We start from the raw sequence: 25,379 nt of genomic DNA, 5'->3' as shown, positions 1-25,379 counted from the left end.
ACAGGACACATGGCCGTCGGTAGCTGCTTTGACACAAACTCACCTCTGTAGGTGAGAAACCTGGGTACCTGGAAATCTGGCAGCTAGGGACTCACAAATGATGTCTTGGTGGCATCTGTAAGGGGGTAGGGCTGCTAGAGGGGGTGTGGCCAGACTGGAGTCTAAGAGTTATACAAAGTAGTATCCTATTTTTACAAGGCAAAGATATTTTGCTTGGAATGGAAGGGACATCAGGCTATGACCAACGAAATGGTGTTTGACTCAGCAAGCAGCTTTGGTATAGTAAATGCCAAGTAGTTCTAGGCCATTCATATTCTTTTGCCCCCCCTTTTCTTTTGTTTTGTTTTTTTCTAAGACAGAGCCTTATTTAGTTCAGGTTAGCCCCAAACTGAATGTATAGCTGGCGATGACCCTGAACTCCTGATCTTCCTGCCTCTATCTCCTGAGTGTTGGGACGACAGACATAAGCCACCACACCCAATTTATGCTAAACTATAAAGCTGTGGGGTTGGAGAGATGGCTCACTGGTTCAGAGGATACATTAGTCTTGCTGGGGACCCAAGTTTGGTTCCCAAGGACCCATGTCACGTGGCTCACCACTGTCTGTAGCTCCAAATCCATAGGATCCAATGCTCTCTTCGGATCTTTGTGGGAACGACTCTCATGTGCACATGCCCTCTGCCCCCATACACACATGCATAATTTAAAAATAAGAAATCTTTGAAAAACTAAAACAAAAAATGTAAACCACAAAGTCCACAATGCGCTGGACCTCCAGAATGGACTAGAGCCAGGGGACAGTGGAAGAAGCTGAGGATACACTTTCTGTCTGCTCCTCCTGCCTTCTTTCAGAAGACTCTGAACTCCCCCTCTACCCCATCCCAACAAAAGGCCTCTTCAGATCGCTTCTTATAGGTCTGCATTAGCTGGGATGGTCAGTCAGGACAGAGTCATGTTGTCTAAATATTGTAGCTACGTGGGTGAGACAGGAGTAGAAGAGAAGGCAAGCTAGGGCCACGGTTTGCTGGGAGAAGCAGCAGATTTCACTCCCTGCAAGGGGCTTCCCTAGAGGGAACTAGAAGGAATAAGCGGGGCCTGATGGTAGGTGGAGGGTGTCCAGAGCAGTGCATGGCGTACCAGCAGCACCATCGTTTAGAGACTCCTGCACAGACTCACGTCCTTTTCCCCGCAGCCAGGTTCGTAGAAGTGCTCTTTGAAATCTAGTAACTTTCCAACACGCTAGCAGGCTAGGCACGCTTCAGGTGACCAGTATCCACCCGTGGTCAGTGAATACTGAAGTGGGCAGGGCGACTGAGGTGCGGAAATCCACAGCACACACAGCAAACTGTTTCAGAGTTCTGTTTTCATCTTTCTTGTCCTCACCAGAGCCAATGAAGTTAGCCTTGTCAATCGAGGCCAAGGCCTGGAAGATGCTGCTCTGTCGCTATCTGAACGAAGAATATAAAAAGAAAATGTCAGACATGATAACATTTATCAACGAGTACTTGAAAAAGTTGTCCAGGCCCATCCGCGACTTGGACGATGTCAGATTCGCCATGGAAGCTCTGTCTTGCATTCGGGACAATGAAATTCAAATGGACATGACTTTGGGGCCCATTGAAGTAAGAAATGGTTGCATCTTGCTTTCTTGAAGTGCCTTTTAAAAATAGAAGCAAGCTTTAAAAGAGTGATTCTGTAATACATTTCTTCATCTGGTAGATGGGATAATCTTTTCTGGTATTGATATCTTTGGGGAAATTATAAGGACTTTAACACCAACCACTTACAGAGGAATATTAACATGGCTTATTGGGTTAGACAATGTTCAGTGTTTGATAGCGACACCAACATGTTATGGGAAGGTATTGACCTCACCCTCTCATATTAATTCTGCTTTGTTAGGTGAGTTATCCAAATAGCTTTAGCTTCATAGGTCCAGTTGTTGGTCTTGCTTATACGCACACACATGCCATAGGCGGGAGAACAGTAAGAGCCCGTGTAGACTCAGTACTCACCTGCCGGAGCTTAGATGAACAAAAGAGAATGTCAGGAAAAGCATTATATTCGTTTCCCATTACAAGCAATGGTGAATTACCAGACTGTAAATTCTCCGTGGTGTAAGACAAGCTCAATGGCTTCCAGGCGTATCCATTTATTACCTTGGTCCTGGAGCTTGTTGGGGATGTCACGGTTTCAGCTGTCACGCGTATTTTATAGCTAACGGTGTTTAGAACATATAGTCGTTTTGGCTTTCAGTGATGAAGGGAACCACTCTAGTTTCCCACTTGTTGTGTTCCCCTCAGACAGCATGCTCCCATGGAGCTTACAGTGTGGGGGGAATTGGTCCTCGCACTGCCTCCTTGTGGTGCCCGTCTTAGTTACGGCTCTGAGAATCCATCAGGGTGGGGGAAGCATGGCAGCGAGCAGCAGGCATGGTGGCAGGAGCCGCCAGCTGAGAACTCCCCTCTTCAAACACAAGCACAAAGCAGGGAGAGCAGACTGAAAGGAGGGAGAAAGCTTTACGCTCCCAGATCCCTCCCCAAGGGACATGCTTCCTCCAGCAAGACTCTGTGTTCTAAACTTCCCTAAAGAGTGACACCAGCTGGGGACCAGGTATTTTAATACCTGAGCCCAGGGCGGCCATGTCTCACTCACACCGCCCGAGTACCCAATGCTGGCTGCTGTGTGCTTCCTGAGCTCTCTTTGGTAACTAATGGTTCACGTTTTTGCTACCTTAAAGATCTTAGTATTTGGGAATTTGGGGTGCTGGTGGCCACCTATCCCTCACTACTTAATAAACTGTCATACACTTAGCTACTTCAGCCAGCATTCTTTGGTAAATCCAACTGCTAATCCATCCCATGACCCAGTCTCCGCTCTCCTGAGTCATCATACTCCTTATAGAGTTAACCCCCCCCCCCCCCCCCCGTCTATGTGTGTGGGACAGTGTCCCACAGGCATTGCCCAAAGACAAAAGAGGAGAACGGCAGGAAACAGCTCTGAGGATATTGTCTGAGATCGAGGTTCTCACTGTGGTCTGCCTCCATCTCCACCGGAATGACCTAGGCAATAGTGAAGTGAGTGTTTCCGAGCCTTTGATTCCGAGTCAGTCAGCACTGTGGATGCTGGTGAGACCCGAAGGTTGATTTTGGAAACCATGCTAGTGGAAGTCCCTATCCTCTGTGAAGATGCAGCGTTTTCAGAATGTAGCCAAAGCTTCTGGCACGTTCTTCCTCTGAGATGTTTCTGAACTCTGCCTCTGCCTTGCAGGAAGCCTATGGCATTTTAAACAGATTTGAAGTTGAAGTCACCAAAGAAGAGTCCGAGGGCGTTGATACCTTGAGATACTCATTCAACAAACTGCAGAGCAAAGCTGTAAGCTCACCCTTAATTCTGTCTCTCTATTAAGTCGTGGCTTCCAGGAAAATGCAGTTTGGACTTTTAAAAACTATCACTTATAATAATTTTATTGATATATAGCCTGCTTGCTAGAAGACTGGCCATTTTGAAATAGGCAATTCAGCAGGTTTTTTTTTTAATTTTTTAGTATAGACACAAAATTGTATAAAAACTCCACGACCTCTTTCTAGAACATATTCATTATCCCCCAAAGAAACCCTGTGCCTGTTAGCAGGCATTCTCGCTCTCTGCCTCACCCCGGCCCTGGAGCACTTTCCACACCCGTGGATTTATCTTGTCTGAATATTTAATGCAGAGGGAATCAAGGGCTCTGTGGGCCTCTGTGAGGAGTCTTTCAGGGTTCATCCAGAGCACCCCAGGCACTTCATTTTTTTTTCAATTGCTAATGATATTAAGCATCCATTCCCGTGACTGTTTTATTGGCCATTTGTATATCACCAGAGATACGTATACATAAAGCTGATGCTTGTTTTTTTAAAATTGAATTTTCTTATTGTTAGGTTTTATGAGTTTTTAATTTATTCTGGGTTCCTTATCTCATATGTGACTTGCAACTATTTTCTTCCTTCTTTTGTGGATAGTCTTTTTTTTATTTTATTGATTGGTTGATTGATTGGTGATGCCTGTGCCTGAGTGACCACACTCAGGTCTTCACCTATGCTCAGTGGAGTGCTATCGCTGAGTTGTATCCCCAGCTCCAATCACTTCACCTTCTTGGTGACATCTTTTGAAGTGTTGTTTTTTTTTTTTTAAATTTTAATTAAAGCCTAATCAATTCTGTTTTTTTCTTTTGTTGTTCATGTTTTCATATCATACACAGAAAACACTGGACAATCCAATTACATAGAATCACATCTATGTGTTCTTAGTTTTATAATTTTAGTCTTTACAATTAGGTCGTGGATGCATTTTGGGTTAATTTTTGTCTGTGGTGTAGCAGTCCTCTTAAGCCACAAAGCAGAGAGCGCTGGGTGTCCTGCAAGTGAGTCTGGGTTGCTCGTGGATGTCTCAACAAGTGAGCAGAAATGTCTTTATCCACACCGTCCATGGTGCATGGACTTGCTGGAGAGGAATTACAGTTTTTATTTTTAATACATCACTCAAACCCTCATGCCGACTATTTTTTTTTTTTTGATTATAGGTTTCTGTGCAAGATGAACTTGTTCAAGTGCAACCCAAGTTTAAAAGCAACCTGCTTGAGTCGGTGGAAGTTTTCCGTGAGGACGTTAACAACTTCACAGAAGCCTACGAGATGGTAAATTAAATGTGGGGCACTGCATGTTATAGTGTCTGCGGTGTGGGTTTCTGTGGAATTAAAAGGAATGCATCTCAGAAGCAGGCAGACTGCAGGTTAATGACCCAATATTTACCACTACCCCTAGAGGGAATGGCTATTCCTCTGAGCATGTGTTACAGAGAAAGAAAGCAGAGTCCACTGTTGAAATAAGCAGCGATCTAGAAGGGTGTGGAAGGAGTGGAGGGCCAGGTTGTCTGCTCCTAGGGAAAGAATTTTCCCAGACTTTCTGACAGAGGGCTGGGAGATGGCTCAGCAGTTATGCTTGCTGCTCTTGCAGAGGATGGAGTTAGAGCCCAGCACCCACGTTGTAAGGAGTGCTTGCTGCTCAGACATGAGGAGTGGAGTCTGGGTACAAGCAGCCATGCTGGGGAGCTCACAATGCCCATACTCCTGCTACAGGGGATCTGGTGCCCTCTTCTGGCCTCTGAGGGTACCTGCACTGATATGTACATATTCTCCCTTTACACAGAGATACATACACACACACACACACACACACACACACACACACATACTTAGAAACAATTTAAATCTCTCTAAAAAAAAAAAAAGTAAAGTGCCTTCTAGGTAGAACCAGTAAGCTGACACATATATTGACCAGAAGTAAGAATAGAGATGATATTATTTCTTACAGGAAGGACCCATGGTGCCAAATATTCCACCCCAAGAAGCTAGCAACAGGCTGCAGATATTCCAGGTAAAAACAGCTTCTTCTGTCACATTGACAGGGCAGTATTTTTATATGTGATTTTGAAGAAATTTTATGTTTTATTCTATAATAGAAAAATTAATGTGAAAAATTAGACATGCAAATTTTAGTTGCAGTCTAATTGTGTGTGTGTGTGTGTGTGCGCATGCGCACACACATGCACCTGTACATGTATGCATATACATGTATGCACCCGTGTGTGCGGGCACATGTGCATGCATATTTGGAGGCCCGAGGACAATCTTAGTGTCATTCCCTGGCATCAATGACCTTTTTTTCCCTTTTTTTCTTTCCCTCCCCTCCCCTCCCCTCCCCTCCCCTCCCCTCCCTCCCTCCCTCCCTCCCTCCCTTCTCTTCTCTTCTCTTCTCTTCTCTTCTCTTCTCTTCTCTTCTCTTCTCTTCTCTTTTCTTTTCTTTTCTTTTCTTTCCTTTTTAAGATAGTGGCTTGGAATTCACCAAGAAGACTAGGCTGTCCACCAAGCCAGGCCCCTATCTCCCCAGTGCTGGGATTACTGGTTTTGGTTACTATACCCAGCTTTGTACTCTATCTATCCCTCCCTCCAGGCTGTACACAGCATCTCAGTATGTTACAGGTTGATGTCTTGACTGTGAACTGCATACTTTGTCCTATTTCCTAGCAGCTCTTTTGATATGTGAAGTGAGGAAGACGGATAGTACAATACATTTTATCAGCTTAAGAGTTTAAATATTGGGTAGTCACGTTCCTGCCTAGCTTTTATTCTCAGCACCAGTCTTCCTTTAATCTGCGTACTTGAAAACTCCCGTGGTCCAGACTGCATAATATTCCTTTGGGTCACATCAACCATCCATCATCTTTCTATGTCCTCCAGTTGCTGAGAACATCCTGAGAAAAATAACACATCCATTTGGATGAATGTTTTCTAGATTCATGGAGTACTCAATGGATTTGCCTCCTACGAGCCCTGAGGAAGTCTGTTCTCTGCTTATGTTCCCCACTTTTACAAACCCTAGCTCCTACAGTATATTCCTATAAAACATTTTTATGTTTCCTGTCCCTCCTCCACTCTCAGTCATTGAAGGGGGATGATGGCAGGAGAGATGGCGGGAGAGACGGCTCAGTGGTTAAGAGCATTTGCTGCTCTTGCAGGGGCCTGGGTTTAGTTCCTAGCACTCATACAGTGACTCAAAACCATCTGTAATTTCAGTTTCAGGGTTCCAACGGCCTCTTCTGGTCACGTTAGGCACTGCACACATACAGTGGACATATGGACATGCAGACAAACACTCATACATATAAGATGAAAATAAATAAATAAATCCAAGATTCACTTAGAAGTGGTTGTTTTTGCTGAGCTGCTGAAGTCTGACAAGAACATAGCAGACTAGAGGACAGGGGTCTGAGGTCACCCTGCAAGTGCCGCGATCTAGTTCCGGAAACCTGGAAGTCGGTCGCAGGTCTATGGGCTTTCCCAGTCCAGATGGGAACTACTGGGGCAAGCAGAGAAGGCTCCCCAGAAGGAGAGGCATCTCAAATGCATTGTGGAGGAATAATTAGAGTTAGGCAGAGGAAGGGGAATTTACCGTTTATGTACAGACAGGTCTTGACTAACAAATCATAATGAAAATTATGGACTTTGTCAAAAAAAAAAAGAGAGGTGAAATACTCATAGAAAGAGGAAATCCCCCTCCCCGCCCCCATTTTCAGACTCAACAGTGAGAGGTGGGGGGGGGGGCATTTAGGGAGATGCTCACTCTGTGGAGAACGGACTTCTGTGGCGTGCTTAGATTGTACTAGGTGAGTCACTACTGTTGTATCCATGCTTTGATCGTGGTTCATATTTTAGCAATCACATATATGCTATTCAATTTTTAATTAAAAATTAAAAAAAAATGAGGGTGCTTGAGAGATGACTCAGAAGTTAGTATTTTTTTTTTAACTGCTCTTACAGAGGGCCTGAGTTTGGTTCCTAGCACCCTCCTGGTGACTCACGACCACCTGCAACACCAGCTCTGGGGGAATCTGACACCGTCATCTAGCTTCCACAGGCATCACACACACATGCGCGTGCACACGCGCACACACACACACACAGACACATAGTTAAAAATAAAATAAATTTAAGGAAGGAAAAGATGTGTGTCAGTTCCTTGGTGTTACAATCAAATTTTTTGCTTTATAGGCCGTATTGCATATAGAGAAAACAGGCTGGCTCTATTGAGCTATGCAATGCTTTCCTCATTTTTGAGTCCAGTGGGAGAGAGAGGTTGCTAGTTTAAAGTAGTGAAAAAGCCTGAATTACAGATTTTTAAAAATATCATTTTATTACTTTCAAATGAGCAGACAGGGACTTGAAATATAGCATTTCTGGAGACCACTTAGTTCATTAAAGAATGAATTTAATATAAAATAGATGTGTGCAGAAAGCTTGGAAGCTGCTATCCCAAGCGCTCTGCCTTCCTCTGGTGACTTGGGTCAGAATAAATTTGCCCCACAAAACCCTTCACACGTATTACCCTTTCTCTCAATTATAATAAATGATACTTTAATGGGATTTCAATTAATTCTATGCCAGTAAAACTTTAAAATCTTTGTAATAGGCCAATTTTGATGATCTATGGAGGAAATTTGTTACATACTCATCTGGGGAACAACTTTTTGGATTACCAGTGACTGACTATGAGATTTTGCATAAAATCAGGTAAGTTCTGCCAATGTGCGAGTATCCCAAGTAAATCACTAGGTACATACGCAGAAAACATGGCTCAGCATGCACCTTCAATATTCCCCTGATGCCTGATACATCTGACTTGCTAGATACCTGCATAGCCTCTATGGTGGCTTGTGTCAGCTGTCAGCTTGATGATCTAGAACCATATGGGAGATGGACCCCACCAGGCCATGCCCATGGCGGACTGTCTGGCTAACTGAAATGAGAAGACCCTCCCACTCCAGGTGGCATCACTCCCTAGGCTGGGATCCTACACTGTATATAAGGGGGAAGGCAGAGTTCATCACTTTGTTCTTCTTGACTGTGGATCCCTGTGACCAACTTCCTCAACTTCCTCTCTCTGAAGGACCAGAACCTCAATCTCCTTCCTTCCTGGAGGTTATTTCCCCAGAGTATGTTATCAACAGAAAAGTCAAAGCTGTGTGCAAAAGAACGTTTCTGGAGAAGGTGGAGAGTCCATTTCAGTAATTCCGGTCTCACATAAACTTAGCTTAAGACTTACTTTCTCTTTTTACTAATTCTGTACAGTATCAGTGAGTCAGAAGTACTGTGATTTTGACCCCAGTGCTTTTGATTTCCCTTCTGACTACATTTATGTCAAGGGTACTCTGCCTCATAGTGTAGACATAGATGGTATTGAAATTAGTGGTTAAATAACTTGCTTGATTTTAAGCAATGTATCTAGGATTTAAACAAGATATAGTTAACATACTCTTTTCTCGGAAGCAGCATTAAGGCTGGGGCATGGCTCACGGTAGAGCGCTGGCCTAGCCTGTGTGAGGCCCTGGGTTTGATCCCCAGCACTCGAAGGGGGTGGATATTACAACCATGTTTTTAGAAGAGAAATGAGTGATTCAGCCATTTAGGGTAGATGGTTTTACTTCTAAAACACCAGTCCCTGAGAGTAACCCATTCACCAGTTATGTTAGAATTTCAGCTGTCTGGCTCTCATCTATGGCTCATTGAATTAGGCTATCTAAGGTAGGGTTCTAGAAAATCTTCACTTTTACATGATCATTGAATAATTCTTACTTACACTCTTGGTGCGAGATCCTTTATGACAATCTCCAGTACAGCAGGGCATGTAGCCATCTGACTAATGGACCATTTTTTTTTTTCCGAGACAGGGTTTCTTTGTGTAATAGCCCTGGCTACCCTAGAACTCATTCTGTAGACCAGGCTGGCCTCAAAACTGGCCTCAAACTCACTGAGATCTATGCTTGCCTCTCCCTCTTAAGAGCTGGGATTAAAGGCGAGCTCCACTTGGCCTAGCACATGGATCATTTTTATGGTGAAATTTTATTTTATTTAAAACTTAAATCACATTTGTTTATTTTTAAGTGTGTGTGTGTGTGTGTGTGTGTGTGTGTGTGTGTGCGCGCGCGCGTGTGCCCCAGCATGTATGTCGAGATCAGAAGACGACTTACGTGAGCTGATTATATCTTTCCACCATGTGGGACCCATGAACCCAGGGTTCAAATTCAGGCTTGGCTAAAGATAGAGCCCTCTATCTGCTGAGCCACATTGCTGGCCCCTGAAATCTATCATTCCTCACAAGTTATCGAGTTTGATGAGCTCATGTGCATTGTCAATCTGTTTCTATGCTGTTTTAGGAAGTCACTGAGTAATTCTGAATTCTCGGCCACAGTAAGTACAAGCTACACAAATGGAAGACACAGAAATAGTGTCTTCGGCGCTCTCTTCCTGTGTTTTGCTGAAACACAGCCTGCCACCTGAGGGTGACAGAGCAGTGATCTTCCACTGTGATATCACGCTGTGGAAAACATAAAAGTTCTTCCCTCCCCCTCCTATTTTACACCTCCGAGGGAAAGTGCAGTCTTTCTTAGGGTCATGGAAAAGGACAGTGATTTTAAAATTTGAAAAATAGAGTAACTAAAGTGTGAGGATGCACACTTTTAATCCCAGCACTCAGGAGACAGAGGCAGAGGGATCTCTGTGAGTTCAAGGCCAGCGTGGTCTACAGAGTGAGTTCCAGGCGAGCCAGAGCTACACAGTGAGACTCTATCTCCAGAAAACAAACAAACAAAAGGACAGCAGCAAACAAGGAAACTAGCATTGTAGCGTGTGTCTCAGAGTTAGAAAAGGGTCCAGGTTCGTCCTTTACAAAATACTCAAAGCATCTGTTCATGCTGAGTGAGTATACGACTTAGGGTTTTATGGGCCTCGACCTCATTGAGCGGCTTTAGCAAAGGCCGTGTATTGGAAGGCGCTGCTGCTGTGTGCGTCTTGTGTTGAGAGACATTACACACGTGATGATTTTATTCCTCAGGAAAGAACTGAACTTGCTTCAGAAGCTGTATGGCCTGTACGACACTGTCATGGGCAGCATCAGTGGTTATTATGAGATACTTTGGGGAGATGTAGATATTGAAAAAATCAATGCAGAGCTGCTGGAATTCCAGAACAGGTGAGCCTGGGTTCCATTAGCCTGCTTTCTTACAGTGCCTATCTTACAAGGCCCCCGTTAGGCAGTTTACAAACTGAGGCTAGAGAAATGGCGCAGGGGTTAAGAGTGCTTCTTGCAAGTTCAGTTCCTGGTAGCCACCCATTGGTTCAGAACCACTTGTGGCTTTAACTCTAGGCCACCCTCTTCTGGTCTCCCTGGGTACTGCATGCATATGGTGCACATGACCACATAATGACACCCCCACCAAGAGAAAATAAGTCTTAAAAAGAGATATCTCGGGGGCTGGAGAGATAACTCGGCAATCAAAAGTTGTAGATGTTCTTCCAAAGGACCTAGGTTCTCTTCTGAGCACCCACATGGTAGCTCTCAGCCATCTTCCAGGGGATCCAATGTCCTCTTCTGTCCTCCCCGGGCACCAGGTTCATAAATAGTACACAGACATACAGACAGAAAGCTCATACGCATACAATGAAAATTAAAAGATGCCTCACAAGCTATATTATTGTTGTCTGTTCATAACACTTTCTTCAAAGGGAAAAAAATTAACTTTCTTCAAAACCAAAACTGACAAACAACCACTGTACAGGTGAGAGTCTAGAACTCTACCTTTTCCCTTTTTCTTCCTGAAAGATGTCGGAAACTTCCCAAAGGACTGAAAGATTGGCAGGCTTTTCTGGACCTCAAGAAAAGAATCGACGACTTCAGTGAGTCGTGCCCTCTGCTGGAAATGATGACCAACAAAGCCATGAAGCAGAGGCACTGGGACCGCATCTCGGAGCTCACCGGCACCCCGTTCGACGTGGAATCGGACTCGTTTTGTCTGAGGAATATCATGGAAGCGCCGCTCCTTAAAAATAAGGACGATATCGAGGTGTGTAAGAGAATAAGGTCTCAGCGGGCCGTTAAGGAAGGTCGGCTTTTTCTTTTCTGTGACTTCTCAAGGAAACATTTGATTTTACATCACGTGTTTACGTGTGATGGGCTATGTGTGGGCATGTGTGCTCGGGTATAAGTGTCTCCAGAGACCAGCAGAGGGCGTCAGATCCCCTGGTGCTGGAGTTATAGGCGGTTCTGAACTGCCTGGTGTGGTTGGGAACCACTGAGCGAGAATCTCTCCAGCTCCAACATCTTATCTACTTATTTATTTACTTACTTATTTATTTTTATAGGTTTATTTAGTTATTTTATGGGTATTGATGTTTTGCCTGCATGTGTGAGGGTGTCAGGACCAGTGGGACTAGTTACAGACAGTTGTGAGCTGCCAGGTGGGTGCAGGGAATTGAACCCGGGTCCTCTGGAAGGGCAGCCATTGCTCTCAACCACTGAGCCATCTCTTCAGTCCCCACATTATTTTATTTTTACTGTTTACTCTTACAGATAATTGCACATATTTATGGAGCTGAGAATGAGGATTCAGTATAAGAACAGAGTGTGTCACGGCCAGGGCAGGGCACTTAACAGTTCTCTCTATCTCTTTATCATATCCTTCTGTTTGTGGTTTTGAGTCCCCCTTTGCAGGTTCTTCATTAAATACACGGCACCATTGTGAAGATTGGTCCCCATGCTCAGCTGTGTGACACTAGGGCTCCTTTCTCCTGTCCCTCTGGATCCTGGTGTCTGCCCCTCCCCTTCCTGACTGCCAAGACCTCTCTTTTATCTTTTCCTTTGCCAATTCTCCACCGTAGGAGCGGGCCTGTATCTGCTTCTCTCCCTCCATGGCTTCCATAGATGTTTTATTATGTGTGTGTCCCTGTGCATGCCGTGTATGTGTGTGTCCCTGTGCATGCCGTGTATGTGTGTGTCCATGTGCATGCTGTGTATATGTGCGTCCCTGTGCATGCTGTGTATGTGTGTGTTCATGTGCATGCCGTGTATATGTGTTTCCATGTGCTTGCCGTGTATGTGTGTGTCCTTGCGCATGCTGTGTGAGCATGTAGGAGGTACAGAACAACTTCCGGGAGTCATCTTTCCTTCTGCCAGGTGGGCTCCAGGAGCTTGGGCTGACGTCATCGGGCTGGGCCCTCTCACCTGTCTGCCTTCTCTGGGTTTCTTGGGAACCCACGGCATGGGAACCTTGGCTTTCTCAGCTGCTAGTTAACTCACTGAGCAAAGGCGCCTCTGGTCCCTTCTGTGCTACACGTGCTATGATTTTTATGATGCACCTAACTTGCTGTCGAGAACGTCCTGACTCTCCTCCCTTCCTCCGAAGGATATCTGCATCTCTGCCATTAAGGAGAAGGATATTGAAGCCAAGCTGACGCAGGTGATTGAGAACTGGACCAACCAAAACCTGAGTTTTGCTGCATTTAAGGGGAAAGGTGAGCTCCTGCTCAAAGGGACCGAGTCTGGAGAAATCATCACTCTGATGGAGGACAGCTTGATGGTCTTAGGTTCCTTGCTGAGCAACAGGTAATTTTATAATTCACGGCTAGAATTACATTTGGGCTTTAGCACCACAAACTGCTAGGTAAAAACCTAATTTTGTAGCTGGGGCATTAAGTCAGATTGTGCCCTAACCTTCCAAGCTTTTGTCTGTGCCTGCCTGGACCCAGTGTCTGCTTTCCTTCAGAGCCGTGGCCCACTCCATCTGTCTTCAGAGGTACCCAGCCCCAGCGCCGGCAGCTCAACAAGTAGTTGCCCATCAAGGTGGCCTCTTCCTATCTCCTCTGATTTGTCATTCCTTGTTGTAGCTGTCACCCAGAGAGAGCATTTGCAACCTCCACCCTCGTAGCTGATCACGATATGTTTTGTTCTTTTTTTTAAAAAAAATATGTACGTGTTTATCAGTCTGTGTGTATGCCTCGTGTGCACAGGAGTCCATGGAGTCCAGAAGAGGGTATTGAACCTTCTGGAGCTGGAGTTACAGATGGTTGGGAACCATCCAATGCGGGTGTTGGTCGCTGCACTTGGGTCTTCTAGAAGAGCAGCCAGTGCTCTTGACCCCTGAGCCGTCTCTCCAGGTCCAGGCTTTCTTGGCTGTTCTCTCTCCCTTACATCTGTGTGTGGCAGCTCCATCAGCAGCGGAGGTCAATGGCCATTCTCACTCTCTAAGATGGGATCCCTGGTTAGTGACTGGCGGCCCACGTGACCTCGGACCCCAGCCTGTGTTTGAATATGTGTAGTCTTTACAGATCCTGGGTCATGGAATTGTGGCTTGGATGTGCCGAGGAGAAGATCCGCTGTTTGCAGCTGAGCACTCAGCTGAGTCGCAGACTGATTCAAACTGAGTAGCAAAGATGATTGCAGCATAATCATTGGCTCTTAGATTTCAAGGCTGGCAATTCCCTTGGGCCGCTGCAGATCGGCCATCCTGACTTTCATGGCCGGCAGCCTCTTGCAAACAGGCTGTAGGGTGACCCAAAGAATGACAGCAGCCAAGGGGTTTGGGTCTTTGGTTTGAGCATTTGTAGCCTCAGGGCTCCTAGCTAATTGCAGTAGGTTTTTGTTTTTTTTAATATATGTGTACCTGTGTGTATTTGCATGTATGCCACATGGATGCAGGTGCCTAGGGAAGCTAGAGGAGAGCATTGCATGTGAATCCCTGAATCTTATACTTACTTGCACATAACTTACGACACCACAAAACTCAATGTTTTTCACAGTTCTCTGGGAGGAGAGTTCAACTGGGAACCAGTTTCCAGCAGTGCCGAGAGTCCTGCAAAGGAGTACATGGTTATTTGAGAAATTCTTTATTCCGGGAGACCCTCCTCCAGATACCTGTGAAGCCCCAAATAGGTCTGCAAATCCTCCCCCTGCACCAGCGACAGACCATCCTCACAGCAATCTGAAACATGTTTCATATTCTCCCTTTTTAGATATAATGCTCCATTCAAAAAAAATATCCAGAATTGGGTATTTAAATTGTCCACTTCCTCGGATATCATAGAAGAGTGGCTGGTGGTCCAGAACCTGTGGGTCTATCTGGAAGCCGTCTTTGTAGGTGGGGACATTGCCAAACAGCTGCCTCAGGTAAATACAGCTTTTGCAGTTATTTATAGAATTATCTGTGAGCTGGGCCTGGCGGTGCAGGCCTGTGAACTCAACTGCTCAGGAGTGTGAGGCAGGGGAATTGTAAGTTGAAGGCCTTCCCTTCCTAAGCTACTGTGTAAGACCCTTCCCAGAATGAAAATAAAAAAGACAGCCGGGGCTACAGCTCAGTGGGACGGCGCTTGCCGAGCGTTCATGAAAACCTATGTTCAATCCCTATTGCTATTCAAAAAATATTTGGTGTCATCTATGAAAATCTTCCCAAAGATATATGGCCAGGTCTTAATTTTTTTTAACATTTTATTTACTTTGTGTGTACATACAAATGCGTGTGTGTGTATACATGACAGCATGCTACACACATGGAGATAAGCCATGTGAGTCAGTTCTCAGCTTCTACCATGCAGGTCCTGGAGACTGAGCCCACATCATCCCCCTTGGCATCAGGCATCTTCACACACTGACCATCTCTCTGGTTCGTGTGGTCAGGTTTTGCTAAATCATGTCAGGGGTTGGCAAATGATGACCCAGACGGTTGTCTAGAAATAAAGTTTTAGGTCTGAGAGCCGGCTCCACTGTGAAGAGAACACACTGCTCTTGCAAAAAACCTGAATTCTATTCTTAGCAGCTCCGTTAGGTGGCTGACAACTAAGTAGGTGGACACACTGCTAACTTCATATCCTCTTCTAGCTTCCGTAGGTGCTCACAGCCAGCACTCCCCTTTGTATGCATAATTAAAATTAAAAATAATTTAAAATGTTACCGGAACACTGTAACATGAAGGGGGCTGGCTTGTTTGTGTTTCTGTCCTGCCCGGCCCCCCAGCTGTTTAGTCCCAAAGTAAAGTCACACAAGAGATCTCTATAAGTTATAATGCTGATTGGCCCATTAGGTCAGGCTTCATACTGGCTAACTCTCACATCTTGATTAACCCATTTTTCTGATCTATGTTAGCCATGTGGCTCAGTACTTTTTTCACTGGGGCAGCTCACATCCTGCTGCTTCGGTGATCTGGGCAGGAGTGGGAGGAATCAACTTCCTCCTCCCCAGAATTCTCCTGCTCTCCTTGCATCATTTCCACTTCCTGTCTGGTTTTCCCACCTACACCTCCTGCCTGGCCAATCAGCGTTTATTTAAAACATGATTGACAGAATACAGACAATTCTCCCGCAGAACACAGAGAACACAGGGCACTGATTTCTAGTTCACACTAGTAGAAAGGAGAAAATCCATAGTTTCCAATGGTGGAGTCTTGAGATTGAGTAGGTTAACATGCATTCAAATAGACTACCACCAAGCTATTGTTTTATCTCTAAGAATAATAGTATTAAAATTAATCTATATTTAGTTAAGTACAGATTAACTATTAATAAACCCACGACTAGCAGGCCGGGAGTAAACAGTGTGAAGGAAGACCCAGTTTAGAAATGCGTGGTGAGACACCTCTGTGTGGAGCCTTTAAATAGACGGGGAAGGTGATTCTGCTGGTGCAGTGTTTGCCAGGCACTTGTGAGTCTCTGGGTTCAATCCCCAGTAGCACATAAATCATGCATGCTGGTGCATAGCTGCAATCCCAGCATGGAGGAGATGAAGGAGGAGATGAAGGAGGAGGATGAGAAAGCCAGGTCACCCTTGGATATATGGTGAGTTCAAAGCCAGCTGTAGGCTTCCTGAGACCAAAAAAAAAAAAAGTCAGTAACAAATAGTTTACTCTTACGGTAACTTCCCTCTTTTACAACTCAGCCTTCTCATCCTAAATAGACAGGATCTATGCAGGTTGTAGATCAAGGATAAAAAGCATGAAAACAGCTCAGTTTCTCTTTGTGACACATTTTGTTGTAGAACCTAATCCTAAAGTCTGTTTTTTTAATTAGGAAACAGCATTTTAAAAAGAGATGAAATTATGCCAGTTTCCAGAGGCATTTTTGCACTTGGACGAAAAATTTAATATCATCCACAGGACCAAGGAAATATTTATTTGCAAGTATGCAAATGAAGCTTTGTTTTGTGATTTCCTTGGTCCCTCCTCCTCCTTCCCTTTTCCCTGAGGTACTGTGGGGCTGTGATTATTCCAAGGACTCTGAGATCAAATTATCTTCCTTGCCTCTTCAGTTTGCTCATCAAACCAAAACACCTGGGGTGCCGAAAGACTAGATTTGAACTTTAAGTTGATAGCTCCGCGAATTAATCATGTGGCACTTCAAAACTATATTAAATGCAAGGAAACAAATAAGTGATAAACCCCGTTGCGATCAAGCGGCATTTTAATAAGCGGCTTTGCAGGTTTGGGGTCTCGTTTGTCAAAATGAATTCAGACGAAGAAAAGAAAAAAAATTTTTTGTCTAAATGATGTAGCCCGAGATGAACATGGGCTGGGTTTGAAGGACTGGAAGGAATTAGGAAGTGAAGCGCTTGCTCTTTTCAATTATCTGGATGCTAATCTTTACCTAACTACGGATTTGCTTTTAGGAAGCCAAACGTTTCCAGAATATTGACAAGTCGTGGGTCAAAATAATGCAGCGAGCTCACGAGAACCCCAACGTGATCAGCTGCTGCGTCGGGGATGAGACCATGGGGCAACTTTTGCCCCACTTACACGAGCAGTTGGAGGTCTGTCAGAAGTCCCTCACCGGGTGAGAGTCGGGCCTTCTGGACATCATGCTTCCTCCCAAGCCACTTACCCAGTTCTGTCTGCATTTCAGGTTTTTCTAGGGATGGTTCAACTGGAAATAGGAACCTAAAATTCCCTTACCTTCGATTTTTCAGTAAGAACAAGGTGGAATGGGTGGGCGAAAGCATCACGTTAGTTTCCCGGGACTGTTGAGCCAATCACGGCAAGCACCAGACACTGATTCAGTCCCAGGTCTGTCAGCCAGAGGTGTCAGCCTCCCCTGGAGCTTGTGATGGAGCTGTAGTAGCCCTGGGGCTTCTCAGGCTTGTGTCCCAACCCCGGTATGTGGCCTTCATTTCTTCTGTTTCTCTTAGGAGGGCACTTGTTATTGAGTGTACTGTGTATAGGACATTGTTTCCTCGGGATCATGGGACATACACTAAAATACAAACAATTCTCTTTTAAGAAAAGATCTTTAAATTCAGTATACCCTCAGAGATCCTCTTTCAAATAAAGTCCCGTTTACAGATTCCAGGGTATGTAGACTTCTCTTTTAGGGGATTAGATTGAACCCACTTTGGGCTTGGAGTGGAGGTGTGCAGTAGGAGAAGAGATGGCTCACCAAATGTATGGGTGCTTTTTTTCTCCAAAGACACTTCTGGAAGCTTTTAAAAATTAAAGCAGAGTTCATTCTCAGTTTTAGAGTATGGTGATGACGTATTCTGGTTTGGCCAGGTTTGTCCCTCTGCTTTAGCCTCACAATAGGTGGCCTCCCTTTCATCCTCAGAATGCCCTGGGTTGGAGATAATAAATCCCAAATTTAAGCTATGAATGCCCCCAGTACTCTAAGAAAGGTTCATGGGAGGGCTCCTGACTAGAAAAAAGATTGTGACAGATATCAGAGGTGGCCTTGCACCTTCCCTCTATTGTTTTGAAACCCTCTTGTTTTTTCCCCCCAAGTGCCTTCCCTGCTAGACTCTGGTTCTCACCAAGCATCCCAGAAGCCAATGGGAAATGTCTGTTGGTGTTTGCTTTTCTCTGATCGGCCACAAAAAAAACAAACAAAAGCAAACATACAAACAAAAAACCCAGGTGTGGGGGGAACTGGAGAGATGGCTCAGTGGTTAAGTGCATTGGCTGCTCTTCCAGAGGACCCAGGTTCAGTTCCCAGCACTCACTTGTCAGGTCACAACTGTCTACAACTCCAGTGCCAGGGTATCTGACACCCTCACATACATACAGGCAAAACACCAATGCACACGAAATAAAAGTAAATAAATTCAAACCAAAGAATCATTCAGTAAGATGCTCTTGACTGTTTGAAGGTATTTGGAGAAGAAGCGGTTGCTGTTTCCGAGATTCTTCTTTGTCTCTGACCCAGTTCTGCTGGAAATCCTCGGACAGGCCAGTGACTCCCACACCATACAGGTAGGACCCAAACATCCTGGGGTTAAGCTGCTTTGTCCACGGGATTTGTAATTAAGAACAGAGATAGAGTTCGCGTCCTAGCAGTGCAAGGCAAGAAGGATGAGAATCAAAAATCATGATGGTACAGCTGGGAGGATGGTTCAGTTGGTACAGTGGCTTGCCATACAAGCATGAGGACCCAAGTTCTATTCCCAGAACCTACATTAAAAGAAAGTCCTGGGAACAATGGTGCATTCTTTTAATACCAGCACAGTGGAGACAGAAATGAACAGACCCCTAAGGTTCGCTGGCTAGCTAGCCTAGCTGACTCGGTGAATTCCAGGCCCTATTTCACCATACAAGAATGATGAGTACTTGAGGTATGACGTGTAATGTTCTGAGCACCCAGGACAGCACACATGCATACACATGAATACACATCTGCACACACATACAAAGTATGATGATAAAATGTCCTTTTTTGTATGGTCTTAGAGCCAATTGCCCTCACACAGTCCCGGTTCACTAACCATGTGACGTCACCAAGGTCTTGGTTTCCTTACTTGTAATGTGTGAGATCTGTAAAAGGAGAAGACAGTCGAGAGAGAAAGTGAGAGGGACCCGTGCCTGGCAGGGCAGCAGGCTGGGGTGGTACGGTTCAGTCTCCATCTGGGGAGCACAAAGGGATGCTCACTGAGCCAGTCTGTAGTATGAGAAGTGACATTTCTAGACTCGGGGACATTATCATAGGATTTTAAAAAGTTGGTTATCGTGGCACACACCTTTAATCCCAGCACTCAGGAGGCTGAGGCAAGAGGAGCAGAGTTCAGGATCCAGTCTGGACTACATAGTGAGTTCTAAGCTAACCTAACTGTTTTCAGCAAACCATGCACCTTTAAGTTAATCAAGGGTTGTGGTAGTCTCTATTGCTGTTTTTTTTATTACCATTTTATTTTCATTTTTGAGCTAAGAAAATAGATTCTCTTGTGTTTCATGAAGATAAAAAATATCAAAGTTTTATGCTTTAAAATGATCTTGTTTATAATTTTGTGTATGTATATGCACATATGGGTGCAGTAGCTACAGAGGCCAGAAGAGAGCGCCAGAGCCCCTGGAGCTGGAGCTACAGGTGGTTGAGAGCTACCCAGTATGGATCCTGGGAACTGATTTGAGTCCTGTGGAATGACAGGAAATGCTCTTAGCTGTTGAGCCATCTCTCCAGCCTCTGCTAAGGTTTTAAAAGGCATCTCAGTAGCTTACATGTATGACTACTGCATGTATGTTTGACCCCATGTATGATATTTTGGCTCTGCCTCTTGTCTCTTACAGCCACATCTCCCTGCAGTGTCTGACAACATAAACGAGGTGACATTTCATTCCAAAGACTACGATCGAATGATGGCTGTTATATCAAGAGAAGGAGAAAAAATTATGGTAATTTATTTTTTTTGAAAAAATTTGTTGCTAGGATTTCCTTGACCATTTAGGTTGAGGAGAATGCAATTGGCTTATGAAGAAGAACAGATAAGAGGACTAGGGCGAGCAATCTTGGGGTCTAATTCTGTAGCTTTAGTTGTATTATAAAGTAGTGTAGGTGAGTCACTTAACTTCTCTGAGACTCATTTTATCAGCAGTAACAGCGTTTAGACTACATGATCTCTAAAGTCTCTTCTAGTCATACTTTTAATTTATTTTACCCATGCTTTCAGTATTTTGCATAGAGAGCTGGAGAGATGGCTCAGTGGTTAAGAGTGTTGCCTGCCCTTCAGAGGATCTGAGCTGGGTACCCAGCACCCGTATCAGGTGGATTATAAGTGCCTATAACTCCAGTCCCAGAACACCCAACACTCTCTTCTGGCCTCCTTGGGTACCCACATACATGCACATGGGGTGGGGGAGAAATAAAATAAAATACAAAAATCTGAAGCTGGGGCCACTACACATGCATGGATGCACTCATTTAAATACACATATGCACATACATGCATGGGTGAACTCATTTAAATACACCTGCACACACATGCATGCAGTACTCACACAAAGTTAAGCAATGAATATTTGATGTGAACTATAGGAGAGTTTATTCTGTGTTGCAGTACTAGGATTTATCAAGTGTGACAGTTTATAAAAATACCATATTAATATTTATTACATATTCATAATTTCTTTTTAGTTGGATACTTCAGTTATGGCCAAAGGTCCCGTAGAGATTTGGCTTCTGGACTTGTTAAAAGTCCAGATGTCGTCATTGCATAATATAATCCGGTCTGCCTTCTATCAAATCAGTGATTCGGGATTTCTCCTGCTACCTTTCCTCCACCACTTCCCAGCACAGGTGAGGGCCACACTGTTCACTAATGACGGGAAGATGTGGAAATAGAGGGAGGCTATGCTGGGCCTGATGGGTGTGGGCTGCTGTCCGTACCATGCTGCCCCCCCATCCCCCCACAGGGTTTCTCTGTATAGCTTTGACTGTCCTGGAACTCTCTCTGTAGATCAGGCTGGCCTGGAACTCGGAGAGATCCACCTGCCTCTGCCCCCTGAGTGCTGGAATAAAGGCATGCGTCCTCTCATCCGGCCTCTTGTTCTTAAGGACATACAAGACTCAAACAGGAAATGGAAAATTTCATCCTATAGATCAGTAGTGGTTCTCAAACTGTGGGTCGCAACCCCTTTGGGGGAGTTCCGTATCAGACATTTACATTGAAATTCGTAACAGTAGCAAAATTCCAATTGTGAATTAGCAGCAAACATAACTGTATGATTGGGGATCAGCACAACATGAAGAACTGTATTAAAGGGTCACATGTATTTGGACTTTGTCGTCAGGACCATTGGCTACCCATCATGACACAGAGACTGCTTATTAAGTATGAGAGCTTGGCTGATAGCTTGGGCTTATTAAGTTATAAGACCTAGATAACAGATAACCCATATCTGTTAGTCTTCATTCTTTACCTTCGCTTGGTAAAGCCCATGCTGCTTGCTCTGCATTCCTCACGACTCCTCCCTTCTTCCCAGCCTCCTCTCTGCCCCACAAATCCTGCCTAGCTATTGGCCATTCAGCCTTTTGTTAAACCAACCAGAGTGACTTGTCTTCACAGTGCACGAAAAGATTATTCCACGAGGGCCGCAGCATTAAGGACGGTTGAGGATAGGGCTGTAGATGGGCACGTGTAGGGGAACTAAGCACACATTCTCCTGGCATGCGTCCGGTCTTGTCAGGGAGGGAATGGGTGTTCTTGGCAACAGCTCTCCTGGCTCCTATCCCTTACAAGCTCCCTGTGATGTGTCCAGTACCGCTTAACCCCAGTTTAGGGAATAAAGAATTGTCAGTCCCGTTAAGATTTCACGCAGGACAAATGAGAAGTGGTTTTCAGTCTCTTCTTAAGCAGCACAAGCTAGAAGAGATTCCCAAAGGGAAAAATAAACGACAGAGTTTTGTCCTAACTTTGCTTCCTGCCCCAGCTGAACTCCAATTAGTTCCTGAATTAATGAGCACACTTTGGAGACAGCTAAAAATGATTGGACATTAATTATTCAACCTGTATAAGCACAGACAAGGATCAACCTCCACTGCAGAGGTGATTTTAATGCTGCGGTTTTAATGCTTTTTAGTTGCCTTGATAATGTCTAATGCTTTTGTTAAAGATTAAAAGCAAGTTTTCCTTGGTAAGCTGGGAAAAATGGGCTTCTTAGGGTTAAGGTGACATTTTCTCTCTCCTTGGGAAGCACGGGCCACTATGTATTCTTGAGGCTTGCTCAGGCTGGGGAATTAGCATTCGGAGGGGCATGAGCTGCAGTTCAGAGCAGTGGAGGAATTGCACAGGACGTAATGGAAGCGCTGCGTGCCTTCCCGGGTTTCTTCCAGTGTTATTCCTGTAGAGCATTTTTTTTTTCAAACAGATGAAATCTGCCTGCTATCAAGTTAATTTAAAAAAATTGCCTAATACCCCATCTCTGTTTTCTCTTAGAACCTATTTTTAAAGATCATGAATGCAGTGGAGCATTGATATGAAAATCTGGGAAAATTTGAAAACTACGAAATAGGGATAAAAATTACTTAATTTATGCCACTTAGAAATGATGACTATATTTTATCCTATTTCCTCCTAGAATGTTTTATGTATGTGTGTGTGTGTGTGTGTGCGCGCACACACACACACACACACACACACACACACAAACAGGATTTTTATTTAATGCTTCAGAAAACCAACCCCATTTGCTGCATGCGAATAAGCGGCAGCCGGAACGAGCTGCACACATGCTGTCCCTGTGCGCCTGCAGGTTGGACTTCTGGGCATCCAGATGCTGTGGACGCACGACTCAGAGGAGGCTTTAAACAACGCAAAGGATGACAGGAAAATTATGCAAATTACCAACCAGAAATTTCTGGATATTCTGAATACTCTCATCAGTCAGACGACGCATGACTTGAGCAAGTTTGACAGAGTGAAGTTTGAGACTTTGATCACCATCCACGTACACCAGAGAGACATTTTTGATGACTTGGTAAAGTATCCCCCCCCCCCCCCGCCCACCCGCCCCTGCCTTGTCAAAGTGATTTAGTCTTGGATGTTATCCAGAATGATGAACTGGCGTGCGCTCTAGTTCCTCGTGCGCCCTTTTCATAAATGTCTACGCCTGAGTAGGTGCCCTGGCTGCTTCAAACAACATACGTGTGTTTTCATGTATTATTCGTTGGAAAAATTTGGTTTCTAATTTTTTTGTTTTGTTCCTTTTGCTGTTGTGTGTTTTTAAAACACTTAGTTGAAATGAACGCACACGTTTTTGAGATAGGGTCTCACTGTGTTTCCTTAGATGTCCTGGGACTCGCTCTGTAGACCAGGCTGGCTTCAAACTCACACACTCCACTGCCTCAGCCTCCTGAGTGCTGGGATGAAAGGCGTGCGTCACCGTGCAGAACTAAAGTCACAAACAAAAGCATCACACAGCTCGGTTAAGGAAACCACTCAGAGAAATACTGCTCAGTGCCAAACACAGTGCCTTTTCCTGCGCTTCTTTCTGTAGAGGTAGAAAGACCATTCCGAAGCCGTGGAGCTTCACTTAGGGTTTAAACTTTGGCTGTCAATTATGTTTTATTTTATTAAAAAGATTTATTTATTACGTATCCAATGTTCTGCCTGCATGTATGCCTGCGGGCCAGAAGAGGGCACCAGATCTCATTACAGATGGTTGTAGCCACCATGTGGTTGCTGGGAATTGAACTCAGGACCTTTGGACGAGCAGCCTGTGCTCTTAACCTCTGAGTCATCTCTCCAGCGCCCCAATTATGTTTTTTTAAATGGATTTATGTAACACACACACACACACACACACACACACACACAAACAAAACAAGACAATGTCATAATTGAAACCAGAACAACAATTACCTTTAAGTACAGGATAACACTGAGAAAAAGTCTGAGGAAAAGTGTGATTAGCTGAGGAAAGACAGGATACAGGCGAAAGGACACACGAGTGGTAATGGAGGATATAAGGTTGTGTTTTCCATGTACTGTTTTCAAAAGTCTGGAACCAATTAGTTCGTTAAGAATTAATTGCTCTCCTAAACAAATGTCCAAGTGCATGACACGGTTTAGTCAGGACAGGTGGTGAGTTGTGGCGGACCAGCTGAGAAAGGAGAACTTCAAGTTGAGTGGTAGCAAGCCTTGGTGAATGTGGGTGGCCACTGTCTAGTCCTCAGCATTCAGTGGAATTGGCAGGAAAGCGTCTCTAGGGAGGGAGCAGCTCGAGGTAGCTGATCCTGTGGCTCCACAACCAGGAAGCGGAAGACACACACTGTGCTTTTGCTTAGCTCCTGTGTTGCTTGCTGCTTTATGGCCGTGATAAAATGCCATGGCTAAGTGTGGCTTAAGGGGTGGCAGGGTTTATTTCAGCTCATGGTTAGAGTCTGTGAAGGCAGGTATGGCCCGGCACCGTGGCGGGAGCAGGAAGCTAGTCCATCACGTCACGTGCAGGCGGGCACCGTGTGCATGCAGTACCCACAGAGGCCAGAAGAGGGAGTCAGAACCCCGGAACTGTAGCCACTGTGCGGGTGCTGGGAACAGAATCTGGGTCCTTGGCAAGAGCAGCACGTGCTCGTAATTGCCGAACCATCTCCCTTGACTTTCTGTAGCAATGCGGTTTGTAGTTCATTGAAAGTTCTTGACTTTGCCCCACTCTTCCGTTTTTTGGTAAGCTCCAGAAAGCAAACCCCGTGTCTCCCTGTGCTCACCCAGTGTGGTGTCAGCACAAGAAGGCCGGCAATACATCCTGTTAAATGGAGACTAGCCAGCTTACTCGCAAGTGACTCGCAACCACCCACGTGCTGAGGTTCCGGGCTATTGCAGTCAGTTCGTCACTTTCCATGCTTTGGGTTTTCAAGGTGAAAATGCACATCAAGTCAGTTACTGACTTTGAGTGGCTGAAACAGAGCAGATTTTATTTCAAGGAAGATTTGGATCAGACTGTGGTGTCCATTACAGATGTTGATTTCATTTACCAAAACGAATTTCTCGGCTGCACGGATCGCCTTGTGATCACCCCGTTAACGGACAGGTAGGAAACTTGGTGCTCGTGGTTATACTTGGTAATTAAATGACATGCTAAGACTATCTTTAAAAAAACCACACTGAAATATTCATAAACTCGTGTTGGTGCCCTTTTGGGTCTGTGCTGGGCCATCAAATGCAGCCTAACATTGAAATAACCCTCATTGTTGCTTACACGAACACATGCATTAATGTTTTATGAAGTAGAAACAGACTAAAGAATAAAATCAAGATTGAGTGTTTGCTTTG

The 25,379-nt window shown here is 44.8% G+C and overlaps 1 protein-coding gene across 1 annotated transcript in view; it reads left to right on the top strand.

Annotated features, from left to right (window-relative positions):
• Positions 1 to 25,379, top strand: part of Dnah8 (dynein axonemal heavy chain 8) — a 220,937-nt gene that overhangs the window by 58,342 nt on the left and 137,216 nt on the right. Inside the window, exons 28-42 of the mRNA XM_087898351.1 lie at positions 1,387 to 1,622; positions 3,271 to 3,375; positions 4,562 to 4,675; positions 5,352 to 5,414; positions 8,007 to 8,107; positions 10,428 to 10,565; positions 11,196 to 11,436; positions 12,775 to 12,974; positions 14,381 to 14,534; positions 17,022 to 17,185; positions 18,489 to 18,591; positions 19,900 to 20,004; positions 20,744 to 20,905; positions 22,861 to 23,085; positions 24,965 to 25,137. Coding sequence (XP_087754477.1) covers positions 1,387 to 1,622; positions 3,271 to 3,375; positions 4,562 to 4,675; positions 5,352 to 5,414; positions 8,007 to 8,107; positions 10,428 to 10,565; positions 11,196 to 11,436; positions 12,775 to 12,974; positions 14,381 to 14,534; positions 17,022 to 17,185; positions 18,489 to 18,591; positions 19,900 to 20,004; positions 20,744 to 20,905; positions 22,861 to 23,085; positions 24,965 to 25,137 — 2,284 coding nt within the window. The remainder of the gene's footprint in view (positions 1 to 1,386; positions 1,623 to 3,270; positions 3,376 to 4,561; positions 4,676 to 5,351; positions 5,415 to 8,006; positions 8,108 to 10,427; positions 10,566 to 11,195; positions 11,437 to 12,774; positions 12,975 to 14,380; positions 14,535 to 17,021; positions 17,186 to 18,488; positions 18,592 to 19,899; positions 20,005 to 20,743; positions 20,906 to 22,860; positions 23,086 to 24,964; positions 25,138 to 25,379) is intronic.

Source organism: Myodes glareolus, chromosome 18, assembly GCF_982192425.1.
Source record: "Myodes glareolus chromosome 18, mMyoGla1.1, whole genome shotgun sequence".
In the NCBI taxonomy this organism is placed as follows: Eukaryota; Metazoa; Chordata; class Mammalia; order Rodentia; family Cricetidae; genus Myodes; species Myodes glareolus.
This window is presented reverse-complemented; position numbering and strand designations above follow the sequence as displayed.